Source organism: Diabrotica virgifera, chromosome 1 (genome assembly GCF_917563875.1).
Source record: "Diabrotica virgifera virgifera chromosome 1, PGI_DIABVI_V3a".
NCBI classification, from domain to species: Eukaryota; Metazoa; Arthropoda; class Insecta; order Coleoptera; family Chrysomelidae; genus Diabrotica; species Diabrotica virgifera.
This window is the reverse complement of record NC_065443.1, coordinates 284505303-284528602: the sequence shown is the minus strand read 5'-3', so window position 1 is coordinate 284528602 and position 23300 is coordinate 284505303. Positions and strand designations below refer to the sequence as shown.

Below are 23300 nucleotides of genomic sequence, written 5' to 3'. Positions count from 1 at the left end.
AACAGTTTTTGGTATGTCTATTGTGTAAAGACGGACTGTCTCGTAGGAGCCCCCAAATGTAGTCATCATCATGTTCTCATTATATTTTTCTTGATACCGTTGATCGAAGTTCATTACATCTTGGAAAAGGCATTCCCCCTGCTTGTCTGAATAACCACCCAAGTTGTCTTTAAACTGATGCAAGTGAGCATGTAGCATGTTTACTTTAAGAGACATCTTGCACCCCATAACTTTGAAGCTGTCAAGCATATTAGAAATAAGCTCTTTGTAATTATCAGCCTCTGATAGTTTCTGAAAAATTGTTTTAAAAATTGAAAGGCGTCAGAATCTTGACGAAGAGCCTTTACAAACTGTTTCGTGAGACTTAATTTGATATGCAATGGGGGCATTATAGGCTATTGATTATGCATTTTAGAAAGGAACTACAACGTTAACGGGGTTTTATTGTTTCATATAGTCAATGGACCTCTAAATATGAAAAAACCGCGGAGTGCTACCATTTAAAGGGGTGCGTTTTTGAAAAAGGGGTGAAATAGTCCCTAGGTACATGGCGAATTAGGGTGAGTTGCACTTTTGGTACAAACACGTCTACAGGAAAATTGTTCCAGGTTAAATTTACTATCGAAATATAACGTTTTAAAGTCAAAAGTATTTTTTTTTACAAAAATATATTCAAAAGAAAAGCAAAAAAAACACAAGAAAGATAGAAATTTTGTTTTTTGCCCCATAACTTATTTCTACGGGGATATAGGTATAGATATTGTTTTACAGAAAAAAATCTTCCATCCTTCTTCTTTAAAATGACATTTGATAGAAGTCTTGATTTACTGTTTGCAAAATATGATTTTTCAAAGTTCGTCACTCACAGAGATTTTGGTCCATTGTTCTTGTTGCTTCGCAAACATCGTTCTGGAATTTTTTACTACGCAGCTTTAGGTATATGCAATGTTACTTTTAATAGGAAGAAAATCAATTCCTTTAAAATTGTCTATTGTAGACGGTTCTATGACTATATTTAAGGAAGATATGGTTTTTAAAAATTTTGTACATTTAATGATTTTTGAAATATTTCACGATTATTTTTTAATTTCTCATTATAACTTTTTTTATTGTATCTTTAGGTATATACATCGCGCAATAAAAAAGCTTATTTTCTTTACTTTAAAATGGTGTATTGGAAAAAATTCTAGGGCTATCTTTAAACAAGATATATGCCTTTTCAAGGTGTGCCACATACACATGTAATAGGTCCCACTAAGTTAGAACCATATGGAAAACTTTTTTATTATTAACTTTATGAAAAAAAATTGTAAAATGCTCTGCATAGGCTAAAACCTAAGATGCATTCATCAGATATAAAATTTTATCAATAGTGTACGAGGTATGTTAAAAAATATGAAGTTCGCTCAAGAGTAAAGTACCTTTATTTAAGTAAAGTTATTGAAAATTAAAAATTAATATGTTATAATATGCAATTATGTTCTTCTAATAAAAAAAAATAAAACATTTTAAAATTGTTCTCAAATTACGGATACCTTTGGATATCCTGCTGATAATATTGTTTAAAAATAGTCCTAGAATTTTTTTTGCAATACACTATTTTAAAGTAAAGAATATTTATTCCGAAATGTATATACCTAAGTGTAGAACAAAAAAAGTCATAATGAGGAATTTAAAAAATAATCCTAAAAAATATCAAAAATCATTAAAAGTATAAAACCTTGAAAAAGCATAACTTGCTTAAAAATAGTCGTACAACCCTATACAATAGACCATTTTAAAGGTAATTGACTTTTTACTAATGTATCATTGCATATTATGCATATACCTAAAAATGCCTAGAAAAAAGTTACAGAACAATGTTTGCGAAATAATGGGGAAATGGACCAAAAATGCTGTGAGCGGCGAACTTTGAAAAATCCTATTTCAGAAACTATAAATCCTACAATCTTTTTCTAAACATCATTTTAAAGAGGAAGGACGGGAATTATTTTTTGCTGAAGCAATGCCTATACCTATATCCCCGTGGAAAAAAGTTATGGGGCAAAAAACAAAATTGCTTTCTTTAGTGTTTTGTTCTTGATTTTCTTTTGAATATATTTTTGTAAAAAAAATACTTTTGACTTTAAAATGTGATATTTCGATAGTAAATTTAACATGTAACGATTTTGCTGTAGACGTGTTTGTACCAAAAGTTCATAAAATTCACCCTAATTTACCCTGCGCCTAGGGACTAATTCACCCCTTTCTCAAAAACGCACCCATTTAAATGGTGGCACTCCGCGGTTTTTTTAGATTTAGAGGTCCATTGACCATATGAGACAATAAAATCATGTTAACGTTGTAGTTCCTTTTAGCTCTCTTATTTTTAACATAATTAATAGCCTGTTAAAGCATGATGGGACTCCACATTTGAAACTCCGATGAGACCATGAATGCTGCTGGTATTGAAGTACATCGGCTCTACTATCCCATAAGCATATTAAGCGAACAAAGATAATTGCAATTCCGAAACCGGGCAAATCAAACGATAAGCCAGAAAACTACCGCCCCATAGCTCTAGTCAGCATGGTATATAAACTATTAGAAAAGCTTCTCCTCAACAGAATTAGTCACAGGATACTAGAAAATGTCCCCATTGAACAAGCTGGCTTCCGCCCTCATCGAAGCTGTACGGACCAAGTGCTGTCATTAACAACTTTTATAGAAGCTAGTTTTCAAAAGAAACAAAAGACAGCAACAGTATTTATAGATCTAACAGCAGCATATGATACTGTTTGGAGACAGGGATTAATATATAAACTGGCCCGCATTATCCCCTGCAGAAAGATAATTAACCTCATTGACAACATGCTGACCAACAGAGCCTTCCAGGTTATAATGGGAAAGGAGACGAGTAGACAGATGAAACTTAACAATGGTCTTCCACAGGGTTCTGTCCTTGCCCCTTTACTTTTCAGCCTCTATATTGCTGACATGCCTGAAACCGAATCTCGGAAGTTTGGATATGCTGACGACTGGACCCTTGCAACAAGCCACCAATCTTTAGAAACTACAGAAATCACTCTCACGAATGACTTATCCATCCTCAGCGAATACCTTAAGAAATAGAGACTACAGCCAAGTACTACAAAAACTGAAGTATCAGCTTTTCATCTAAACAACAAGTTGGCAAACAGAGAATTGCGAGTGTATTTTAATAACAAGCTGTTAAAACACAATAAATACCCGAAATACCTTGGGGTTACTCTAGACAGAACGCTCACATTCAGAGAACACCTGACGAAAACAGCAGCAAAATTGAAAACACGCAACAATATAATACAGAAACTCTGCGGCACTACATGGGGGTCCACAGCATCAACATTAAGATCCTCTGCTCTTGGCCTGATATATCCGGTGGCAGAATACTGTGCTCCAGTGTGGCTAAATAGCAGGCATACCCACCTGGTCGACACCCAACTAAACCGTACTATGCGTATGATAACAGGCACAATTAAGCCCACCCCTACAATGTGGCTACCTCCCCTTAGTAATATAGCACCACCCAACCTACGCCGCGAACATGCATTGGTTAAAGAATATAACAAAATAATGGACAGTCGCCAGCTTCTAGTCCACAACGACATCCCCGATATTCTTGGAAACCGTCTCCGATCCAGGTTACCCCCTCTACAATCTGCTCAAGCGCTGCAGCAATCCAACTTTGACTAAATACCCGATGGAGAGAAGATTGGGAAAGTAGGACAGATCCGCATTACCATAGTCTACCGGACATCGTAGGGAAACCTGGCGAATTTGAACGTCCCCGTAAGATTTGGGCAGCCCTTAATCGAATTCGAACAAACTGTGGAAGATGCGCCGACTCCCTCCACAGATGGGGTAAACTCCCCTCGCCTTCTTGTGACTGCGGCGCTGCAAGACAGACGATCAGTCACATTGTTCAGGACTGCCTACGCAGAGCATACACAGGCGACCCTATAGACTTTGTAATGGCAACCGAAGGGTCAATCGAATATATAAAAAAATTGGACATCTGTTTGTGATGCATTGTATAATGCATAAATCTAAATATATTCTGTGATATACTTAAGCCATACGCTAAATAAAAAAAAATAAATCTTATAAGCAAAGGTAATATGGATATTTAGGGCCTTGCATTCGCACCAGAAAACCAACCATGTTGAAATCCCCTATCACTGGCCACACGTACTCTTCATATTTTAAAACTTGAAGAACAATTTTAACGCTCTAGTAATTTTCTTTGAGTATTACAGAACGAGCCAGAGGAAGACATGGAAATATATTTCCATTGTGAAAAAGAACTGTTTTAAGCTTCTTGAAGAGCTGTCAAAAAAAATTTTTGGCTCCCACTTTAATGGATTCGCCAGAAATATAACAAAAACAGTCCACGTCATTTTTACACTTTTTGGAAGACATTTGTAGGCCTTGCGATACATAAAATACTTACGTTATTCCATTGCAATGCTCACGCCTAAACTACCATATTATCAGAGTGCCACTTCTCGCTTCACATCTACAGTCCCTCCTCATCACTTTTTGGCATCTTAAATACAAGGGATCCTAAAAAAAATCTGCCAAAACACCCTATATTTATTTTTCATTATCTCAAGGTACAAAAGCAAACTTTATTTATTTAGTTTCTGCTTAATTTTCGATGTATACAAACAGAAAATATTTACTAAATAATAGACTAAAAAAAATTTTTTTTGTTGACCAGTGTTATCAGTCTTAGGGTAAGAACAGAACAAGTAGGTCGAGGTGGAGGTGTAGGTCGCGGTGGATGTTACTAGTTAAGTCGCGGTCGATAGCAAGGAGGTCACCTGCGCTGTCAGTCGAGCTAGAATCACTATCAAGTGAAGTAGTTTAATGAAATTTGAATGACAAAAAGACTGCTTTTGCGATGTTGTGTCAGTCAAATGATGATAGTGATGAAATGTCAACTGTAAATAATCAGATCCTCCTTCATATTTCAAAAATTTACTGAGTTTAATTACTTTAGCAATTCAAAAATAAACTGAATACAAAAAAGGGATTATATAAAAAGTATCAACTCATATAGCGCAGGTAATGACAACTTGGCTTCGAACGATCGAATCACAGGGAAGCATCCTTGTAGGCCGCGCAGTAGACATCCATGTAAAACAAACTATTTTTATTTTAAAAAGCATCGATGTAAACCTCCTGAATGGCATCGCGCTAAACCTCCACCGCGACTTGCCTGCTCTGTTCTCTTCCATTTTCCATTCACTACAATGTGTTTGTTTTACATGGATGTCGACATCGACCGCGACCTTCACCTCCACCTCCACCGCGACCCCCTAGTTCTGTTCTTACCCTTAGCATTTCCCAACTTTCGTATTTTTATTGTGTTTATTATTTCGTATTCTTTGCCCATTTCTCGCAATACTTCCGTGTTCGTTTTCTTCTGTGTCCATGCTATTCTAAGCATCCTTCTGTAACACCACATTTCAAATGACTGTGGCTTATTTATGTGTTCTTGCTTCAATGTTCAGCTTTGAAGTCCATATTGCAGTATCGAGAACACGTAGCATCCCAAAGCTCCTACTCTCAGTTCTTATCTAAGGTCTTTTTTGCAGAGAATTGTTTTCATTTTTACAAACGCATTTTTTGTTCTTTCTATCCTGGCACTTATTTCTATAAGAAATAATTCTAAACAATTGCAATTTTCGCACGAAATTGCTAATAACTAAAAAACAACACCAAATTATTTGCAAAAAATCTGTACCTAGTTTTCTTTCTATAGATTTTTATTGACTATTGTCAGTTACCTCGATTAAGTTATTTTGCAAATTATTTATTAAATACTTTTATCTTTAAATCATAGAAATGTTAGGTACTTTTACCCTATGACGGCCGATATGCAATAGACCGAAAAAGTTGTGACGTAATTTTCAGGCGGGAAATTTGAACTTACATATTATGTAAAGTAATACAGTTATCAGCATTTAAGGCTATGGGTACATAATTCGCAAATATTTTACGTGTATCCCTACTTTTTTTGTCTTTACACGGCAAATTACGTGTCGTAAAATTCACACTGGTATGGATATGTAAACATTACTAGAATGTCATTCCACTTGAAAATGTCATCATTAATTTAAAGAGATGGGTTTTGAATGTTCTTGGATAACTGTTATTTTTATAATTGCAAATTATTAATTCAGTTAATAAATGTGATAATTTTTTCACTAACTATGTATTCAGTGATTGTAATAATTTATTTGTACAACAAAGACTAATACTCAATCGAGAAAAGAGGAAAAGTGTTAAAGTGATTTTTTAATAATATATTGTTATGGAACGCTTACAATTTTGAACATCTTTAACAACAAAATACTTGGATCACAGAATATATTATCCTGATGTATTCTCTGCTTGGATCTTCCACAAATAATACACAATAAATAACTTTTTATTAAGTTCACGTCTTAAATCAATTATTTATCAAATACACTATATATCAATAACATTTAATCAATAACTCAACATATTCCCGATGCAATGTCAAATATTTAAAATAATTGTCACTGATTGTCAGTGTCTGACTGACAATATATGCTGACAATATTATATTCGGCTGAGTGCGTTGTAAGACAAAGATAGATTTGGAAAATATTACCATGGCATTGTGTTCATTTTTTTCGAATCCTGAAAAAACCAATAAATATTTTTGAAAAATTTAAACGCAGAATGAAAGACTAAATTATTACCGAGGGCCGAAAGTCCCTTAGAATAAATAAAAAGTTTATTTTGAATGATATATTTGAAATTAAAAATCACACTAAATTTTCTCTTAGTTTTTCACCCCTGTAACTTATTAAAATAAACATTATAGAAGTTCTCAGGGACTTTCGGCCCTCGCTAATAACGTAATCTTTCATTCTGCGTTTAAATTTTTCAAAAATACTTATTAGTTTTCTCAGGATTCGAAAAAAATGAATCCCCATTTGATTAGCATTGCAGCCGAAAATACGTACCGATCCTCTTAATTGCAAAGCGGTCTTCTTAGGTGGAAAATACAAACATTTTTTTACTTAAACATTGCCTCATGTTTTATTAATTTTCTTTGAACTTCTTGACAATTATTTCCTGGTAGAGTATCTCATAGTCATTACTAAAAGTGTTATCAGCACAATACCGCAAGTGGTTTTAGCATTATCTTTAATTTCTCTGTGTTACCAAATATTGGCGGTTCAGTCATATCACTAAAAATATAATATTAGGTATAAAAAACAAATGACCACAAGAATGGAGATCAAGCATCCTATAATACCTCTCTTCAAAAAGGGAGACAAATTGGACCCGGAGAATTACTATACGCTGTGAGCTCGTACGTAGAGGGGATATTTATAAATTCGTGAGCGCCAGTAGTGACAAGTCTGTAAACGTTTACCGGAAATTTGACATAAATGTCAAAGTGATTAATTTTAAATTAAAATTAAAAACATTAATTATAAAAAATATTAGTTGACCAAAGCTGTGGTTTATATTTTTACCTTAAATATACTTACGTTTTAAATACTGAATTTGCGTTTTTTAATGTTCTGTAATATGTAATTATAAATTAATCTTGGCGCCATCTACATAATAATTGTGAAAGTATCCGAAGTAAGAAATTAATATTTCATCAATAGAACGTCAAAATGATTAGCAAAATTTAAAAAAAATTTATTACAATTTAATTAATTTTTAGCGTTGTAAATATTAAGCGATAACAATTAAATAATAAATTTAAAAATTACCGGTGAAAGTTGAATTAGTAACCACTAGGAGCGACACCAGCGAAGCTCAGAGCGTATAGAGGACTTACTTTATTAAATACGGCACTAAAATTAATAACCAAAGTGATAACAAATAAACGGAATGAACTTATACTAGCAGAAAAACAACAAGGTCAGTAAGGTGTGCCACTTGATCTTTAATCTACAGCTTCTCTCACTTTTTTGTTTAGTCTTCGATGTATTCATGTCTCCTCCTCCTTTTTACATCAGGCGGGTAAGATAAGACACCACTCAGAGAAAAATGGAAAGATCCATGTTGGGAATAAAACTACAAGACAGAAAATCAAACAAATGGATAAGAGAGAAAACAAAAGTAAAAAATGTAACTGAACATACAACAGGGTTAAAATAAAAAATATCAGGTTTTTTGTAAAAGGTATATTTTAAAATACCCTAAATAAGGGTCACAATACAAAACGTTTTCGGATTAAGAAATCCATTATCAGTGTTTAAAAGCCAAAAATTGCATGCCTGAGCCACCAAAATGTATTGGGTAAAAACCCTTTAAATGTAAACGATTTAGTTGTTTTACATATTTATATAAAATTCATGTGATGTCAAAGATATGCCTGGATGTTACCCAGGGCAACACAGGACTCTTCCCACGTGGTTGGAATTTTTTTTGAGAAAACCTCACATATTGGATTTCAAGGGTTAAAATGGAGATTTGCGGGCCACAATGCGAGACAGGAAGATAAAAGATGGAATGCTGAAATACAAAACTGGAATGGACAGGAAGAAGTGGAAGACCTCAGATGCGATGGAAGGACGATATTGTCCAATCTGCAGAAACTCACTAGAAAAGCGCAGCCAAGGACAGACGGAAATGAAAAGATTTGGGAAAGGCCTGTGTCCAAAGTTGGATAGAAATGGGCTACAGAAGAGGGTAAGATAATTGATCATAAAACCTTTCACACAGTCCTGTGCTTTTGGTAAAAGCTAGGTTCATATGAGGAAAAGTTTATATATGTGGGTACACTCGCTTCATGTCACTAAGCACTTCATATTCATAGAGTATTTGAATGGCAGCTTCTTCTTCCTTCACATTTCCTGTATGTTGATTAACTCTACTTATCATGTAGAGGTGTTTCCTCTGTTGCCAGTACAGTCACCATCTATGTGATTAACTTCAGCCCTGATCTGCTAAGGTCAACTAAACTAGACAAAGTCTCCTGTCAATGATTTTTTTATGGATTTGCCGGAATACTCTCCTTTTGTGGTTATGACTCTTTCTTAGTCACTTTTGAATTTAGCCTCTAATGACACCTTTCGTGTTGTCATAGAATGGTTTTACCCCCTCATATATTTCTCTAGGGCTGTACTCTCTCAACCAGCGGTTCTGCTAGTTGGTTCTCTTGGACTTTTCGCAGCACCCAGATTAAAAACATTTATTGTCTATGTAGTGTCAGTTCATTAGTATTCAGTTCTCTGTCGATCTCTTTTTTTATAGGCGACATTAGTACATAAACCTTAAATAAAGCTGAAGAAAAAAAATTGATTATCATTTGAAAAACTATGTATTAGTTGTAACAAATCATTTCAAAGTAAATACGTAATAAAAAAGTGTTGTTTTTTATTTTATTTATATTTATTACTTTATACCACACAGTACTAGCAGAAGCAGTATACTAGTACCTGTCTACAAAAACAAGGAAGATATACAACAATGTATAAACTACAGGGCTATAAAACTGGTTAGCCACACCATGAAAATATAGGAAAGAGTAATTGATAGACGGATACGTGAAGAAACCGAAATATCCGAGAATCAATTTAACTTTATGCAGGGCAGATCAACAACAGATGCAATTTTCATTATAAGGCAGTGGGCACTCAATAAGAAAGGTGTCCCTGGTGAATATGTAAAGATTGTGAGGAATATGTATGAGGGAGTAACGAGTAGTGTTAGGACAGGTGTGGGAGAGACTGTTAAAGTTCATGTGAAAGTAGGATTGCACCAAGGCTCGGTGCTTAGTCCATATTTATTCTCATTAGCTGTGGGCCAGATAACAGCGAAACTACAGGGTAACATTCCATGGTGCTTAATGTATGCTGATGATGTGTTAGTAGGAAATAGTGAAAGAGACTTAGAACAAAAACTGGAACAGTGGAGACAAGCTCTGGAGGAAAAAGGTTTAAAACTTAGTAGGACAAAAACAGAGTATTTGTAATGTTCATTTAAAGTTGGAGTTACTACAAATAAAATGGTATCTTTGGATGGTAAACTGATTGTAAAAAGCAATAGTTTCAAGTGCCTAGGATCGGTTTTACAGAGTAATGGAGAAATAGATGGAGATGCATGCAGTAGAATTAGGGCTGGATGGATGAAGTGGAAGGAAGCGAGTGGTGTGCTGTGTGACAGGAAAATTCCAATGAAGTTGAAGGGAAAATTCTATAAAACAGCCATAAGACTAGCTATGATGTACGGAGCTGAATGTTGGGCAGTGAAAAAGAAAGAGGAACAACGAATGCATGTGGCGGAAATGATAATGCGTAGATGGATGAGTGGAGTGACAAAAAAGGATAAAATTAAAAATGAGTATATTAGGGGAAGTCTAGGTGTGGCACCAATTGATGCCAAAATGAGAGAGCATAGGTTGAGATGGTTTGGTCATGTTCAACGTCGAGACGCTAATCACCCAATACGAAGAATTGCTGAAGTGCAGATTCCTGGAAGGAGTAGGAGAGGAAGACCAAAGAAGACGTGGGGGGAGACGATTAGGCAGGACATGTTTGTAAAGGGGATTAATATTGATATGACCCAAGATAGAATTGTATGGAGAAATGCAATTAGGGAAGCCGACCCCGCATAGGGATAAGGCAAAGAGAATGATGATGACCACACAAGCGAATCAAATTGTTTTTAACGTAATTAATTCTTATTTTCTTGTTTTATTATTGGTTTCTATTTTTATTTTTTTTTATTTATTTACATTGAATATTAATTTGTTTTGCTGAATAATTCACTTCTGCAAAAAGTATGTGATATATTTGGTTTAAAATCAATTCAGGAAATTTTTTGTAATTTGGCAACAATGTCAACTTAGATCTCTGACGTAGATAATGACGTGCATCGGGATTTATACTGTACCACCTGTACTTTTTTCTTCATTTAATAGCTTACTGTCCGTGTACCTTCATCTAGAGTGATTGTTTGTTTCAGATTCCTTCGTAAACTCTCAGGAATGGACGCTGTCGCGTACGGTTCCCGATCTGCGATTGGGAATCGTAGGATCTTTATCTTCGGGCAAGTCCGCCCTGGTCCACCGCTACCTCACCGGGTCATACATGCAGGAAGAGTCTCCAGAAGGTGGTAGGTTCAAGAAGGAGATCGTAGTCGACAATCAAAGCTATCTGCTGCTTATTAGGGACGAAGGAGGACCTCCTGAATTGCAGGTGAGTTAAATTTGTAAACCATAATAATAATATACAGTGATGAGTGTGTTTAGAATGAGAAAAATGACGAAAAAGTTGGAAAACATAATATGCTGTGAAATAAAAAGAGATGAAACTAGTAGAGGAGAGAAATTATCGATAGAATCCTATAAATTTACATTACTGTACCACTATAGATAGTTTCCACCTTTAGACGTTATGTTTAAGAGCTAGTTGACTTCAGTCATAATTATACGTATGACGCATGACGTGATTGAAGGCAATAAAGCAAATGTAAATAAAAACAGTAAGGGTCGGTTGTTCGAACGCTAATCAAAAATAATCATTATCAAATATTTAATTACTGTCACCAACTGTCAATGTCAACTTTGTTTGGGTTGCTGAAAACATAATTATGGATTACAATTATGAAATTAGTTAATCAATTATGTTAATAATTGTTATGTTAATTGATTAACTAATCTCATAATTATAATTAATTATGTTTTCAGCAACCCAATGAAAGTTGACATTGACAGTTGGTGACAGTAATTAAATATTTGATAGTGATCATTGTTGATTAGCGTTCGAACAACCGGCCCTTATAGTAATAATTAGTAGTAATTTTTTAATCCAAAATTAAATTATTGATCAAGAATAATTATTGCTACTATGATTTAATGACAATAGTGAAAATGAATAAATGACAAAAGTGTATGCTACGTCTCAAAAATGCGGGGAATTGGTAAAAGTCATGCCTCGTGGTTGAAGACTGTCAGAATGGACCGGGATACAAAGAGTCGAAGAAGTGTTCAGAATACCTTAAGACAGAGAGAGTCTCGCCGTGTTAATCGCCAACGTCTATCTTTCTAGATAGAACGCTTTCTGATAATCAATGAAGCATATGAAAACGTCTGACTGAATTGAAAAATGGGCCAAATCTCATCTTAAACTTTAAGAAAGACCCGCTAATTCCATATGTCAAGCATCCATTTTGGTCCAAGGGTGTGAGTTTTATGGCCTTCCCCATTTGGGGTCTGTGTTTCTGACTCGTCCCCAAACCTCCCAAAAATTTCAAAAATTTAATTCCGACCTCTGCGGCTTCAGATATATACCGTTCCAAGGTTGCCGAGCTCAGAAATTTCTATTTAAAAAAGGGGAAAATGTTTGTGACTGTAGTTAGAACCGGTGTAGTTTGTGACATTTGACCACCTGTAAGCAAGTTATAGGACTGGGTAGGTACAATAGGGCATATTTTTTGGGTGAATATATCTCATGTTCAAAGAGACGTAGGAAAACCGTAAATACAATAAATCGGTAGCCCTTGAGTTCGGCTTTCAAATTGTGCGTAAGTGGCCAGGTAATACACACGACACGTATAGTAGGGTGGGCCGAAAAAACTAAAATTTTTTTTAAGTCGTAATACTGCGGAAAAGTTGCGAATGTATGAGACTAAAAAGGGTTAAGAATTTAAAAGATATCGGTTTATATCTTCCGTTCGCGCATGAGCCATAAAGTTTGCCGAAATTCGTAAAAAACTCATTTTTTGCGACAATTTTTAACACAATAAATTTAGCGTGCATACGTTTGTAATAGCTCATTTTCTCATTCTTAATAACCATGCTAACTAAATTTAACCGTGTTATTAAAATCTCTTAACATTTTCCGTTCGCGCATAAGGCATAAAAATAGCCAAAATGTGACAAAATTGCATATTTCATACACGTTTAATTTTTCGTAATTAAGAGTTTAGTTGAACGAAAATAATACTCACATATACATTTTGTTGAACTTGTATTGAGAACACTTAAAATAAACACACTTTAAACACATCATTTTCAGAACTTTAGTAGGCTATTATTTAAAAATATTGTTTGTGAATATAGAAAAAACCAAATTTTTTACGAGGTACAAGTTTTCAATTCGACAATATGGTCCAATGTCCACCAGTCCATTGTCCGTCCCAGTCCATCTTGTATTATTTTAACACATTTTTGCTATTACATACTAGAAGGCACTTTGAGCTGTGACTTCTGTGTAAAGTCCGGCATTGCAGACCTTGATAACAATGTTGTTCTTATGAAGCCGTCGCGATTCTCAGCTCCGCAAACTTTTCCAGCGGCTTCTGTTACGAGTTTTACACATCGTTCTACTGCCTGTGTATGAACAGGAAATGACTTTAATATTACATCCCAGTTAGGGGCTGACTCACTCTGAATAACTAATGTTATTTCATCATCATTTATATCTTTTAATAATGGAGGAGAAGATAACTCACAGTCTAATCAATGAATTATTTCTGAATAGTCTCGACATTTAAAATTTAGTTTTGGCAGTTTGAATATTCTAATTTTAGATCTTGTTTTATCTAGCTGTCTAGCTTTCAGAATTCTGCGAAGTCGAAGCTCTCTTATATGTTTTCTGTTATCTTGTGTCATGGCCAACATCAAATGTTCTGGATGGGCAAAAAAGCATTGCGCTCAATAACAGGGTCAACATCCCTGTTGACGAAATAACATTAACAACAACCCGAAATAACATCAATTATTCAGCGTGATTCAGTCCCTAACTGGGATGTAATATTAAAGTCATTTCCTGTTCATACACAGTCAGTAGAACGATGTGTAAAACTCGTAACAGAACCCGCTGGAAAAGTTTGCGGAGCTGAGAATTGCGACGGCTTCATAAGAACAACATTGTTATCAAGGTCTGCAATGCCGGACTTTACACAGAAATCACAGTTCAAAGTGCCTTCTACTACGTAAGAGCAAAAAGGTGTTAAAATAATACAAGATTGACTGAACGGACAATGGACTGATGGACATTGGACCATTATTGTCGAATTGAAAACTTGCATCTCGTAAAAAATTTGGTTTTTTCTATATTCACAAATAATATTTTTAAATAATAGCCTACTAAAGTTCTGAAAATGATGTGTTTAAAGTGTGTTTATGCAATTTTGTCACATTTTGGCTATTTTTATGCCTTTTGCGCGAACGGACAATGTTAAGAGATTTTAATAACACGGTTAAATTTAGTTAGTACGGTTATTAAGAATGAGAAAATGAGCTATTACAAACGTATCCACGCTAAATTTAATCTGTTAAAAATTATCGGAAAAAATCAGTATTTTACCAATTTCGGCAAACTTTATGGCTCATGCGCGAACGGAAGATATAAACCGATATTTTTTAAATTCTTACCCCTTTTTAGTCTCATACATTCGCAACTTTTCCGCGGTATTACGACTTGAAAAAAATAATTTTAGTTTTTTTGGGCCCACCCTAACGTATAGCCAAAATACTGAAAAATTAAACTTTGAACCCAAACCCAGACATTCAAAGTGAAAGTTATCCTCCAACACCAAATTGTTCTATATGGTCCACATAATGTTCAGAAAAAAGTCACACCATTTTGAACGTCTGGTTTGGGCGGGGGAATCGGTAAATTCGTAGTTTTTTACGTTTTTCTCAATATTTCTAAAACTATGCGGTCTAGCATGAACAACAAACTGCAAACTTTAGCAACAAATTTAGCAAATATGATGGAAAAATCTTTCAAAATAAACCTAGAATTTTATTTTCCATCAAAATAAAAATATATTTTTGCACCACGTTATATTCATATCAGCTCTTTTGCAACTAGAATATTCTGTGCACCACTAGTTTTTACCGCGTTTACCTGTTTTTCATTCTTGTATATTTTGCATAGGTACACCTTTTTTAACGCGCTTGTCAGACATGTCAAACCGCAAAATAACATAAAAAATCTGGTATCTGGTACAAGGACTGCAATATTCTCGTATTTATTTATAGCATAATAACCTCAAACGGGAGTTGAATAAACCGTGACAATTCGGGAGGTGGACACCTAGTGATATCATTTCCTCTGTTATCGCTATCGCGACAATAGATACAATAGATGCCTTCGAAAAGTTTCATATTATATTCGTTTGGAATGACCAGCGACTAATCTTTTTAATGTATTCCACGTTGAGTTCCGTTTTGTAGCCAAATCGCCAAACATTCCTTTATGTAGTATACAGGATGTGTTAACTAACAGTAATATTTGAAGAACTCTTTCTAGAATGTCTCGTTTATAATTATTACATATACATAGTATGCCGTATCTTCTCTTCTAATCTACAGTGTGGTTTACTTACAGTATTATTCATTTCATTTATACGAATTATTGTACTTCTAATAGTAAAATTTACTTTATTGATTTATATTTCCATCAGTTTCCTTCATTGTTTTATATTTTTTACTTTATTTACCATGATTCTGTTAAAGCAAATGTAGTGTTCTATGATCTTTACATTCTTTAGCGTTGTTTTTCTTAGACATTACAATAAAAGTAGAAGTCAGCGAATCATCCGGTATTTTTCAATTTTTCCTATTTCATAGACTGTATCAAAAGGTTTAATAATCACCTGTATATTGTCTTCGTTTAACAACTTTAACAGTTCAACAGACATCTCGTCCGGACTAGGAGCCTTTCCGTTTTTTATATTCTTGAGCGCATATAGCACCTCTTCTTTTATTATCATTGGCCCGCTGTCTGGTTCTTCTGTTATTATTGGACCGAGCAGTGGCGTAACTAGTCTGACCTGCGCCCCAATGCAAGTATTCCTCGTGCGCCCCTATTCCCAGACTTATTCTCCACCTCCCCCCCCCCCAACCTCCAACGAAACTAACAACGACATTTCTCCAGAGAAAGATTATACAAAGAAATATAACAGTAATTTTAAAGTTAATTATTAAAAAGTTATTATTCAAAAAATTAATTGAAAGTAAAATTAAGGGGCTATCCTAGTGTAAAAGTACGAAATTCACATTCTTCTTCTTCTTCAGGTGCCGTCCTCGTTCCGAAGTTTGGCTATCATCAAGGCTATGCGTATTTTTGATACCGTAGATCTAAATAATTGGCAGCTGCTGCACTTGTACCAATCTCTTAAATTCTTCAACCATGAATGTTTTCTTCTGCCAATGGATCTTTTACCCATTATTTTTCCCTGAATAATTAATTGTAGTAGCTGGTACTTTTGTCCCCTCATTATATGTCCCAAGTATTGCAGTTTGCGCTTTTTAATAGTAAGCGCAAGTTCTTTTTCTTTCTGCATCCTTCGCAACACTTCCATGTTTGTCACTCTCTCTGTCCACGATATTCTCAGTATCCTGCGGTACATCCACATCTCGAATGCTTCTATTTTCCTTGTATCGATCTTTTTCAGTGTCCAAGCTTCCATTCCATAGAAAAGAACTGACAGCACGTAACATCTCATCAGGCGAATTTTAAGATTTAAACTTAGCTCTCTTCCGCATAAAACTGTTTTCATTTTGGTAAAAGTAGCTCTAGCTTTTTCTATTCTGATCTTGATTTCTTCAGAGTTGTCGTTGTTTTCATTAATCACAGTTCCCAGGTAATTATATTTTCTAACACGCTCAATTCTTTGATCATGTACGGTTATGTCAGAAAAATTTTGTGGAGATTTCGACACCATCATTATTTTTGTTTTTTTTGATGTTAAGTGATAAACCGAACTTTTCGCTGCACTCTATTATTCTGTTTATCAGTGTTTGGAGATCTTCCGGGGTTTCTGCTAAATACTATGTCATCAGCGTATCTCAAATTGTTTATTAAAGTGCCATTTGTTTTAACTCCTATATCTTGGTCAGCAAGGGATCTGTTTATAATATCTTCTGAATATAAGTTAAACAAGGTTGGTGAAAGTATGCATCCCTGCCTTACGCCTTTTTTGATCTCGAGTTCCTCGGTTGTTTCCCGTTCTACTCTTATATTCGCCTTCTGGTTATAGTAAATATTGAAAATAATTCTGAGGTCCCTTTTATCCAAGTTTTTCTCTACCAATTTATATATATTTTTTTTAATTTCTAAAATAAAAAGAACTGTACCAATTGTTTTGAAAATTTGCATGAGCATTGTACCGTGAAAATAAAAACAGCTCCACTGCTGCAGTGATTGGGACTAATAGAGACCCTGAAACATGACATTATTATTGAAAATAGTTATATTTGAAAGTTATTATTGAAATATAAGTTATTTTCTATACCATCAACTAGGGGTATTTGATCGGATAAAAAATGTCAATTTGGCGGTTTCTGAAACTGCAAATGTTTTAGCTGATTTAAAAAAAAAATCAACACTTCGTCATTTTCCCAAATTTTAATATTTTTCAAAGATCATAGTTGATGGTGTAGATAGGAAATAAGTTATGTTTTTTATTTTCACGGTGCCAGTATCTGGCGCATAAATCGTTTAATTTTTAATATTTTTTAATGAAAATTTTTTTACTTCTTTTTATAATACATGCTTATGCCAATTTTCAAAACAATTGGCACAGTACATTTTATATTAGAAATTCCCAAAAAAACTACTTATATGAATTTCGTACTTTTACACTAGGATAGCCCTTTAAGTTACTGAACATTTCCAAATACCAATAATATAACTGAAGTAAGGATCACATTATATACTTACAATTAATTAATGTACTTTTTAGGACGATAAAATATACACTACTTACTTTACTCAACATTTTTTATTTATTTGGTGCCCTATACAATATAGTATACATGATATCGCAAGCAACAATATAATGTTTATGTTCCGTTTCTCAAACTTTGATTAATTTTACTAGATGATGCATTCTTATAGTCAAACCTACCTACAGCTCATAGGAACAACACTGTACGTTAATTCCTATTCCCTGACAAAGCCTCTGCGGCTCTTTGTTTCTAGGGACAGTCTTGCTAACTTTTCTACATCTAAAGACCGAGCTCTTTCATGTTCAATACTAATTACTAATTACACTAAGATCACACAGTCTAGTATTGGACATAGAGTTCCTCAAGTAGTTCTTTATTATTTTTAGTTTAGAAAAAGATCTTTCACTACTTGCCACAGTTACGGGTAATGTAAGAAACATTATTAATACTGTACTTACGTTTGGGACACTTGATGCAATAAATTTCCTAATCAATAAATTATTCCTAATCAATAGATAATCAGCCAAGTGGCTGATTTTGCTTATTTTATTACTTTTGATATCGTCTTTGACAACATTTTTAAAGCAAATTACTTCATTGGTCAAAGCATGAGTCACATCAGATTCATATTTTTTACAAAACTCAGAGGCTGACTTTATAAGTTGTTCGTCAGAAAAATATAATAAATTATCTGGGTTTAAAAAACTGAACGTGTCAGTTATACATACCATAGATTTAAACCTTTCGTTTAACTGTGAAATAAGAATATCAACAGCTCTCAAAAATACCTTAACTTTAAAGTAATGCAGAGGATCACTAAACTCGTAGTCACTAGAAAGTTCGTCAAAAAAAGTCTTTACTTTTCTTTTGCGTTTGGAGGTCATTGTCAGTTTTTGGCGCCCCCCTAAGGCCTGCGCCCCAATGCACCGCATTGGTTGCATTGGCGTTAGTTACGCCACTGGGACCGAGTCTTTCATATTGAAAGGTATATTCTTTTCATGTTCACATTTTTGTTTGGTTTTCTGCTGCTCTCTGTCGGTTGCTGTCAATTAGCTTATTTCCGTGCCTGCGTCTGTAGCTTCCGGTGAATTCTCTAATCTTATGTACATATGTTAAACGAGTCGCATAATTCTTGTAGATTTTCTATTTCACAGCATTTCTCATTCAACCAATTTTCTTCTCTTTCCTTCCTGTCCTTTATGTCCTTATGTATTTCTCTGTGTATCTTGGTATATCTTGTGTCTATAGTTTTAATAATCCCCATGTTCTACATTAACTTATGTAATTTATTTCATCGGCCATCCAGTCTTTTTCCTTTTTCTGACACTTTTTATTGAGTTCATCTTTACTTACTATTTGTAATATACTTAGTGTCTTTCAAGTTCTCCTATGGGATGTTTGCACCCTGATCTTTTCTGTTATCATTTATAGCTGGTAATAAATTTACGTGCATAGAAATCGACCCACTTAAAAATGTGGTCATTTTTGATGTCTCATATTTCCTAAACCTGTTGACCGATTAAAAGTGATTTTTTGAACTTGTTATAGCCTAATTATTTAACAATACCACTGTGATAATATTGTTGCTAAACAGGTAAATTTTCATTGTAGACCGGGTGTACCAATCAAACTGTGTTTTTTTCTCAAAGTTTGCATCACCCTGTGGAATATTCTAGCATTTATAAAATACTGAAATTAAAACCTAACTATAGCCTCAGGTTTTCTTAACATTATGTTTTTTTATTCATTTGTTTATGTTCGAGAATGAAAAAGTTAGGTACTTTAACAACTAGACATGTTCTTCATCAATACACGGCGTTTCTAAATAAGTGCGACAAACTTTAAGGGGTAATTCTGCATGAAAAAATAATGACAGTTGGCTTTATAAAAGTATGTCCGCAAATGTTTCGTTTCTGAGATACGGGATGTTGAAATTTGTCTTACAAACTGACGATTTATTTATTGCTTTAAAACCAGTTGAGATAGGCAAATGAAATTTGGTAGGTTTTAGGTATGTGAGACATCAGACTTATGGTGCGGTGATCACTGCATTCTGGGCATTTTCTTTTTTTTTAGACAAATGTTGAGGTCGACTCTATTATCTTAACGATGTCGATAAGCAGTTGATCTGACCCAAGGCTTTTTCCCTTTCGTGTGTTCTTTAATGCATATAGTACATCTTCCTTTGTAATTTCTTCACTTCTTTCTTTCCTTCTATCGATATTTCTTATAGTTTTCCTCTTTTGTCTTGGAAAAAATCTTATAGTCTTTATCATGGTGTTCCGGATTTTATGTAAAAGTGTTGTGTTATGGTTTCCTTCTTACAACCTTGCCATTTCTTTAACCTTTTTATGTAGGTTGGATCGGTATTTGTTCTGAAGATCGTCTATCTCTTTACATTTTTCCTTAAGTAAGTTTGTTTCTTATCCTTTTTTTGATTTCATTGTTAATAATTTATTTTGTATTTGTAACTGTCGTGGCTTGTCTTCGTTGGTCCATCATGTTCAGTATCTCCTCGGTCATCCGATTCTCTTTCTCTCTTATCTGCTCTTTGCATGGAACGAGGAGACAGTTTTTAGTGTTTGCCATTGTTTGTTAATCTCATAGATATTTTTGTCTAATTTATCAAGGTTTTCAGATATTGTCTGTTGGAATTTCTCGTTTACACCATCTTCCTTCCATAATGGTTTTATGCATCGAACCGTTATAGTCACGGAAAATGTATGGACTGTCGAAAGAAATCGTCTCGCCGTATATAGTGTAAAAAGGGAATTATGCATTTTCTTTAATTATGTAAGTTCCAGTTGACAAAGATGCCATCTCCTGTAACAATTTTTTTGTAAAAAGCAGTTTCATCCAATGCTAAATATATAAATAAGTATACTAAATTTACAATTAAGATGCAGTATAAATAAACAAACGAAGACACGTTAAATGCTACTAGGAGCACTACCGAATCATAATTGAAGACATAAGTGGATAAAGGTCATATGTCACATTTTTTGGGAAAATTGTTTTATTAGGTTTTTGTTCTTCTAATATATTGTTTTACCTTTTAAAATTTTAAAATAACCTATTTTTAGCTAAACAAAAATAACAGGAAGGTATTAAAGCAATATGCCCCACTAGATTTTCAAATTCTAGTGGATAAAGGTATTATGTCCAAGATGGCATTTGGACATAATACCTTTATCCATGTGAAATGTGTAAATATGGAGAATTTTTTCTACTAATTTGAAGATCTGCTGACGAACCTCTTTATGTAAACCATTATTTATGTAAACCATTATATGAACCATTATTTATGTAAAAAGCAAACAAACACTTCAAATCAAAAGGTTAATTTTCGTGTTACGTAAAATGAATAAGAGTGGACGAATTTGATTCTTTCTCTATAAGACATAGATACCTTAATGACTACATGTCATTTCAGCAAGTAGATTTAAGAAAAAAAAAGGACAGCACATCTGACCACAACTGAATATAGACCAAGAAGACTGGAAAATAAAACTGGTAGTTTGAGTTTGGAAAAACTTGGAAATTTAAGAGACAGAATAAAATTTGTTCCCGAAGAGTATAGATGGTTTTATGAATACGCGATAGAGAAAAATAAAAAAAAATCCCAAAAAGAAAAGAAGAACTTACTAAAAAAATATGTTTTTATTAATTTTGCAGTTTGTATTGCAATTTTTTTTGACAATAAATATTCATTTTTGATACTTAACTCTTTTATCCACTTAACCCTAATATTTTTTAATTATTTTTACTATGTGGATAAAGGTAATATGTCCACAAAGTTTAAAATATTAGGCTTAAAGTAACTTTTTTTAAATTCAATAAGTGTGAAAAAGTATCTTCAAATACCTGTTTAAAAAAGTGTAGCAATGCAAATTTACAAAATAAATAACTAACTTGGAACAAAAGACACTAAAATGCTCATTACTCAAAAACATTATTTTTTGACATATGACCTTTATCCACTTGTCTTCAATTTACAATGTATATTAGGGTGGTCCAAAAAACTCAAGTGTTTTTCAGAGACCTAGGGACCCACCCATTTTGTTATATCTAATAAAAGAATAATCTATGCCAAATCTTAACACCCTAGAACATATGGAAGGCAGTGCTCAACAACATTTAGTTTTCAAAAATTTCCGTGAAACGCTTAAGTTTAGAAAATGTTTGTTTGTTTGTTTTTCAGGATTCAGAAGTTAACAAAGCTGTTGACCTCTTTATTGCAGTTGATATTAAACATTTTCAGCAGTTTGAACACTGGAGATGCAGTACTTAAAACTCTTAAAACATGGGATCTCGATGATAAATGGTATGGGCTTTGACACAGCCGTCAATACTGGTCTTAAGAGTGTTGCATGCACTTTCCTTGAAAATAAGCTGAATAAAGAACTTCTATGGTTACTGTGTCGTCATCACATAATGGAAATCATTTTGAGCAAACTATTTGCATTATGTTTGGGACCTTCAAGCTCTCCTGAAATTCCCATATTTAAAAGGTTGAAGGAATCATGGAATGCAGTCGATCGATCAGATTACACACCATTAATTTTTCTCCCTGGAGAAGCTGAGTTAAAAAACAATGCCATCGAGTCCTTGCTATATCATCTTAGTAAGAAAGACCAGTCTCGAGATGACTACCTCGAATTTATTGAACTGACGCTGTTGGTGTTGGGACAACCAATAGAAAAAATTCACTGGAGAGCACCTGGGCCTATACACCACGCTCGGTGGATGGCTAAGCTTATTTATGCATATAAGTTGTACCTTTTACTAGGTCAAGGAATTTATCATCTCACAAACAAGAAGAAAGAAAACTTAGACAGATTTATCCGTTTTGGTGCACTTTTGTATGTGAAAAACTGGGTTGAGGCTCCAATCAGCGCCAATGCAGCTTTCAACGACCTAATTTTTTGGAAGGATGCTGGGAAATACAGCGTCATTCATGAATATATAGCTAAAACTATCAAAAAAGCCTTGCAGCCACATTTGTGGTACCTATCTGACGAAATGGTCGGGTTATCACTTTTTTCCAAAAAAGTGAGCCTTGAAAACAAAGTGAGCATAGTGAATAAGATGTCTGTCCCGGCACCGCCAAGGATGATTAGAGGAAATGCCGATTTCCTAAGTGATGAATGTGAATTGGTAGATTTTGCTAATAGTAGAACAATGTATGTTGTTTACATTATGCAAAGCTTTTTAAACAAGCACCCAAGTGAATGGGAACAGGACCCAGAGTTTAAAGAGTCAAAAAATACAGTAAATAAAATCAAAGTAGTCAATGACATCGCAGAAAGAGGTGTAAAACTATTTCAAGATTTTAACAAACTCATAACAAATGATGAGTACGAAAAACAGCTCTTACTGCAGATTGTAGAGGCTAATCGAAAGCAAGTCCCGACTGAGCCAACAAAGAAGGCCGTTCTAGAAAGCCTACAGAAACCATCCATTTCCAAAGACAAAATTTAAAGAGTTCATTTTTATTATGGTCTTCACTATAAAATGTACTTATTTTAAACATGGGTTCCAATGTAAAATAAACAAATAAATTAAGTTTTTGTATCCTAACATGTCTTGT

General features: G+C 34.1%; 1 protein-coding gene across 1 annotated transcript in view; it reads left to right on the top strand.

Moving 5' to 3' along the window:
* The window catches only part of LOC126884886 (centaurin-gamma-1A), a 137377-nt gene that overhangs the window by 45139 nt on the left and 68938 nt on the right, over positions 1 to 23300 (top strand). The window contains exon 2 of the mRNA XM_050651197.1: positions 10990 to 11222. Within this exon, the coding sequence (XP_050507154.1) occupies positions 11115 to 11222 (108 nt within the window). The 5' untranslated portion in view covers positions 10990 to 11114. The remainder of the gene's footprint in view (positions 1 to 10989; positions 11223 to 23300) is intronic.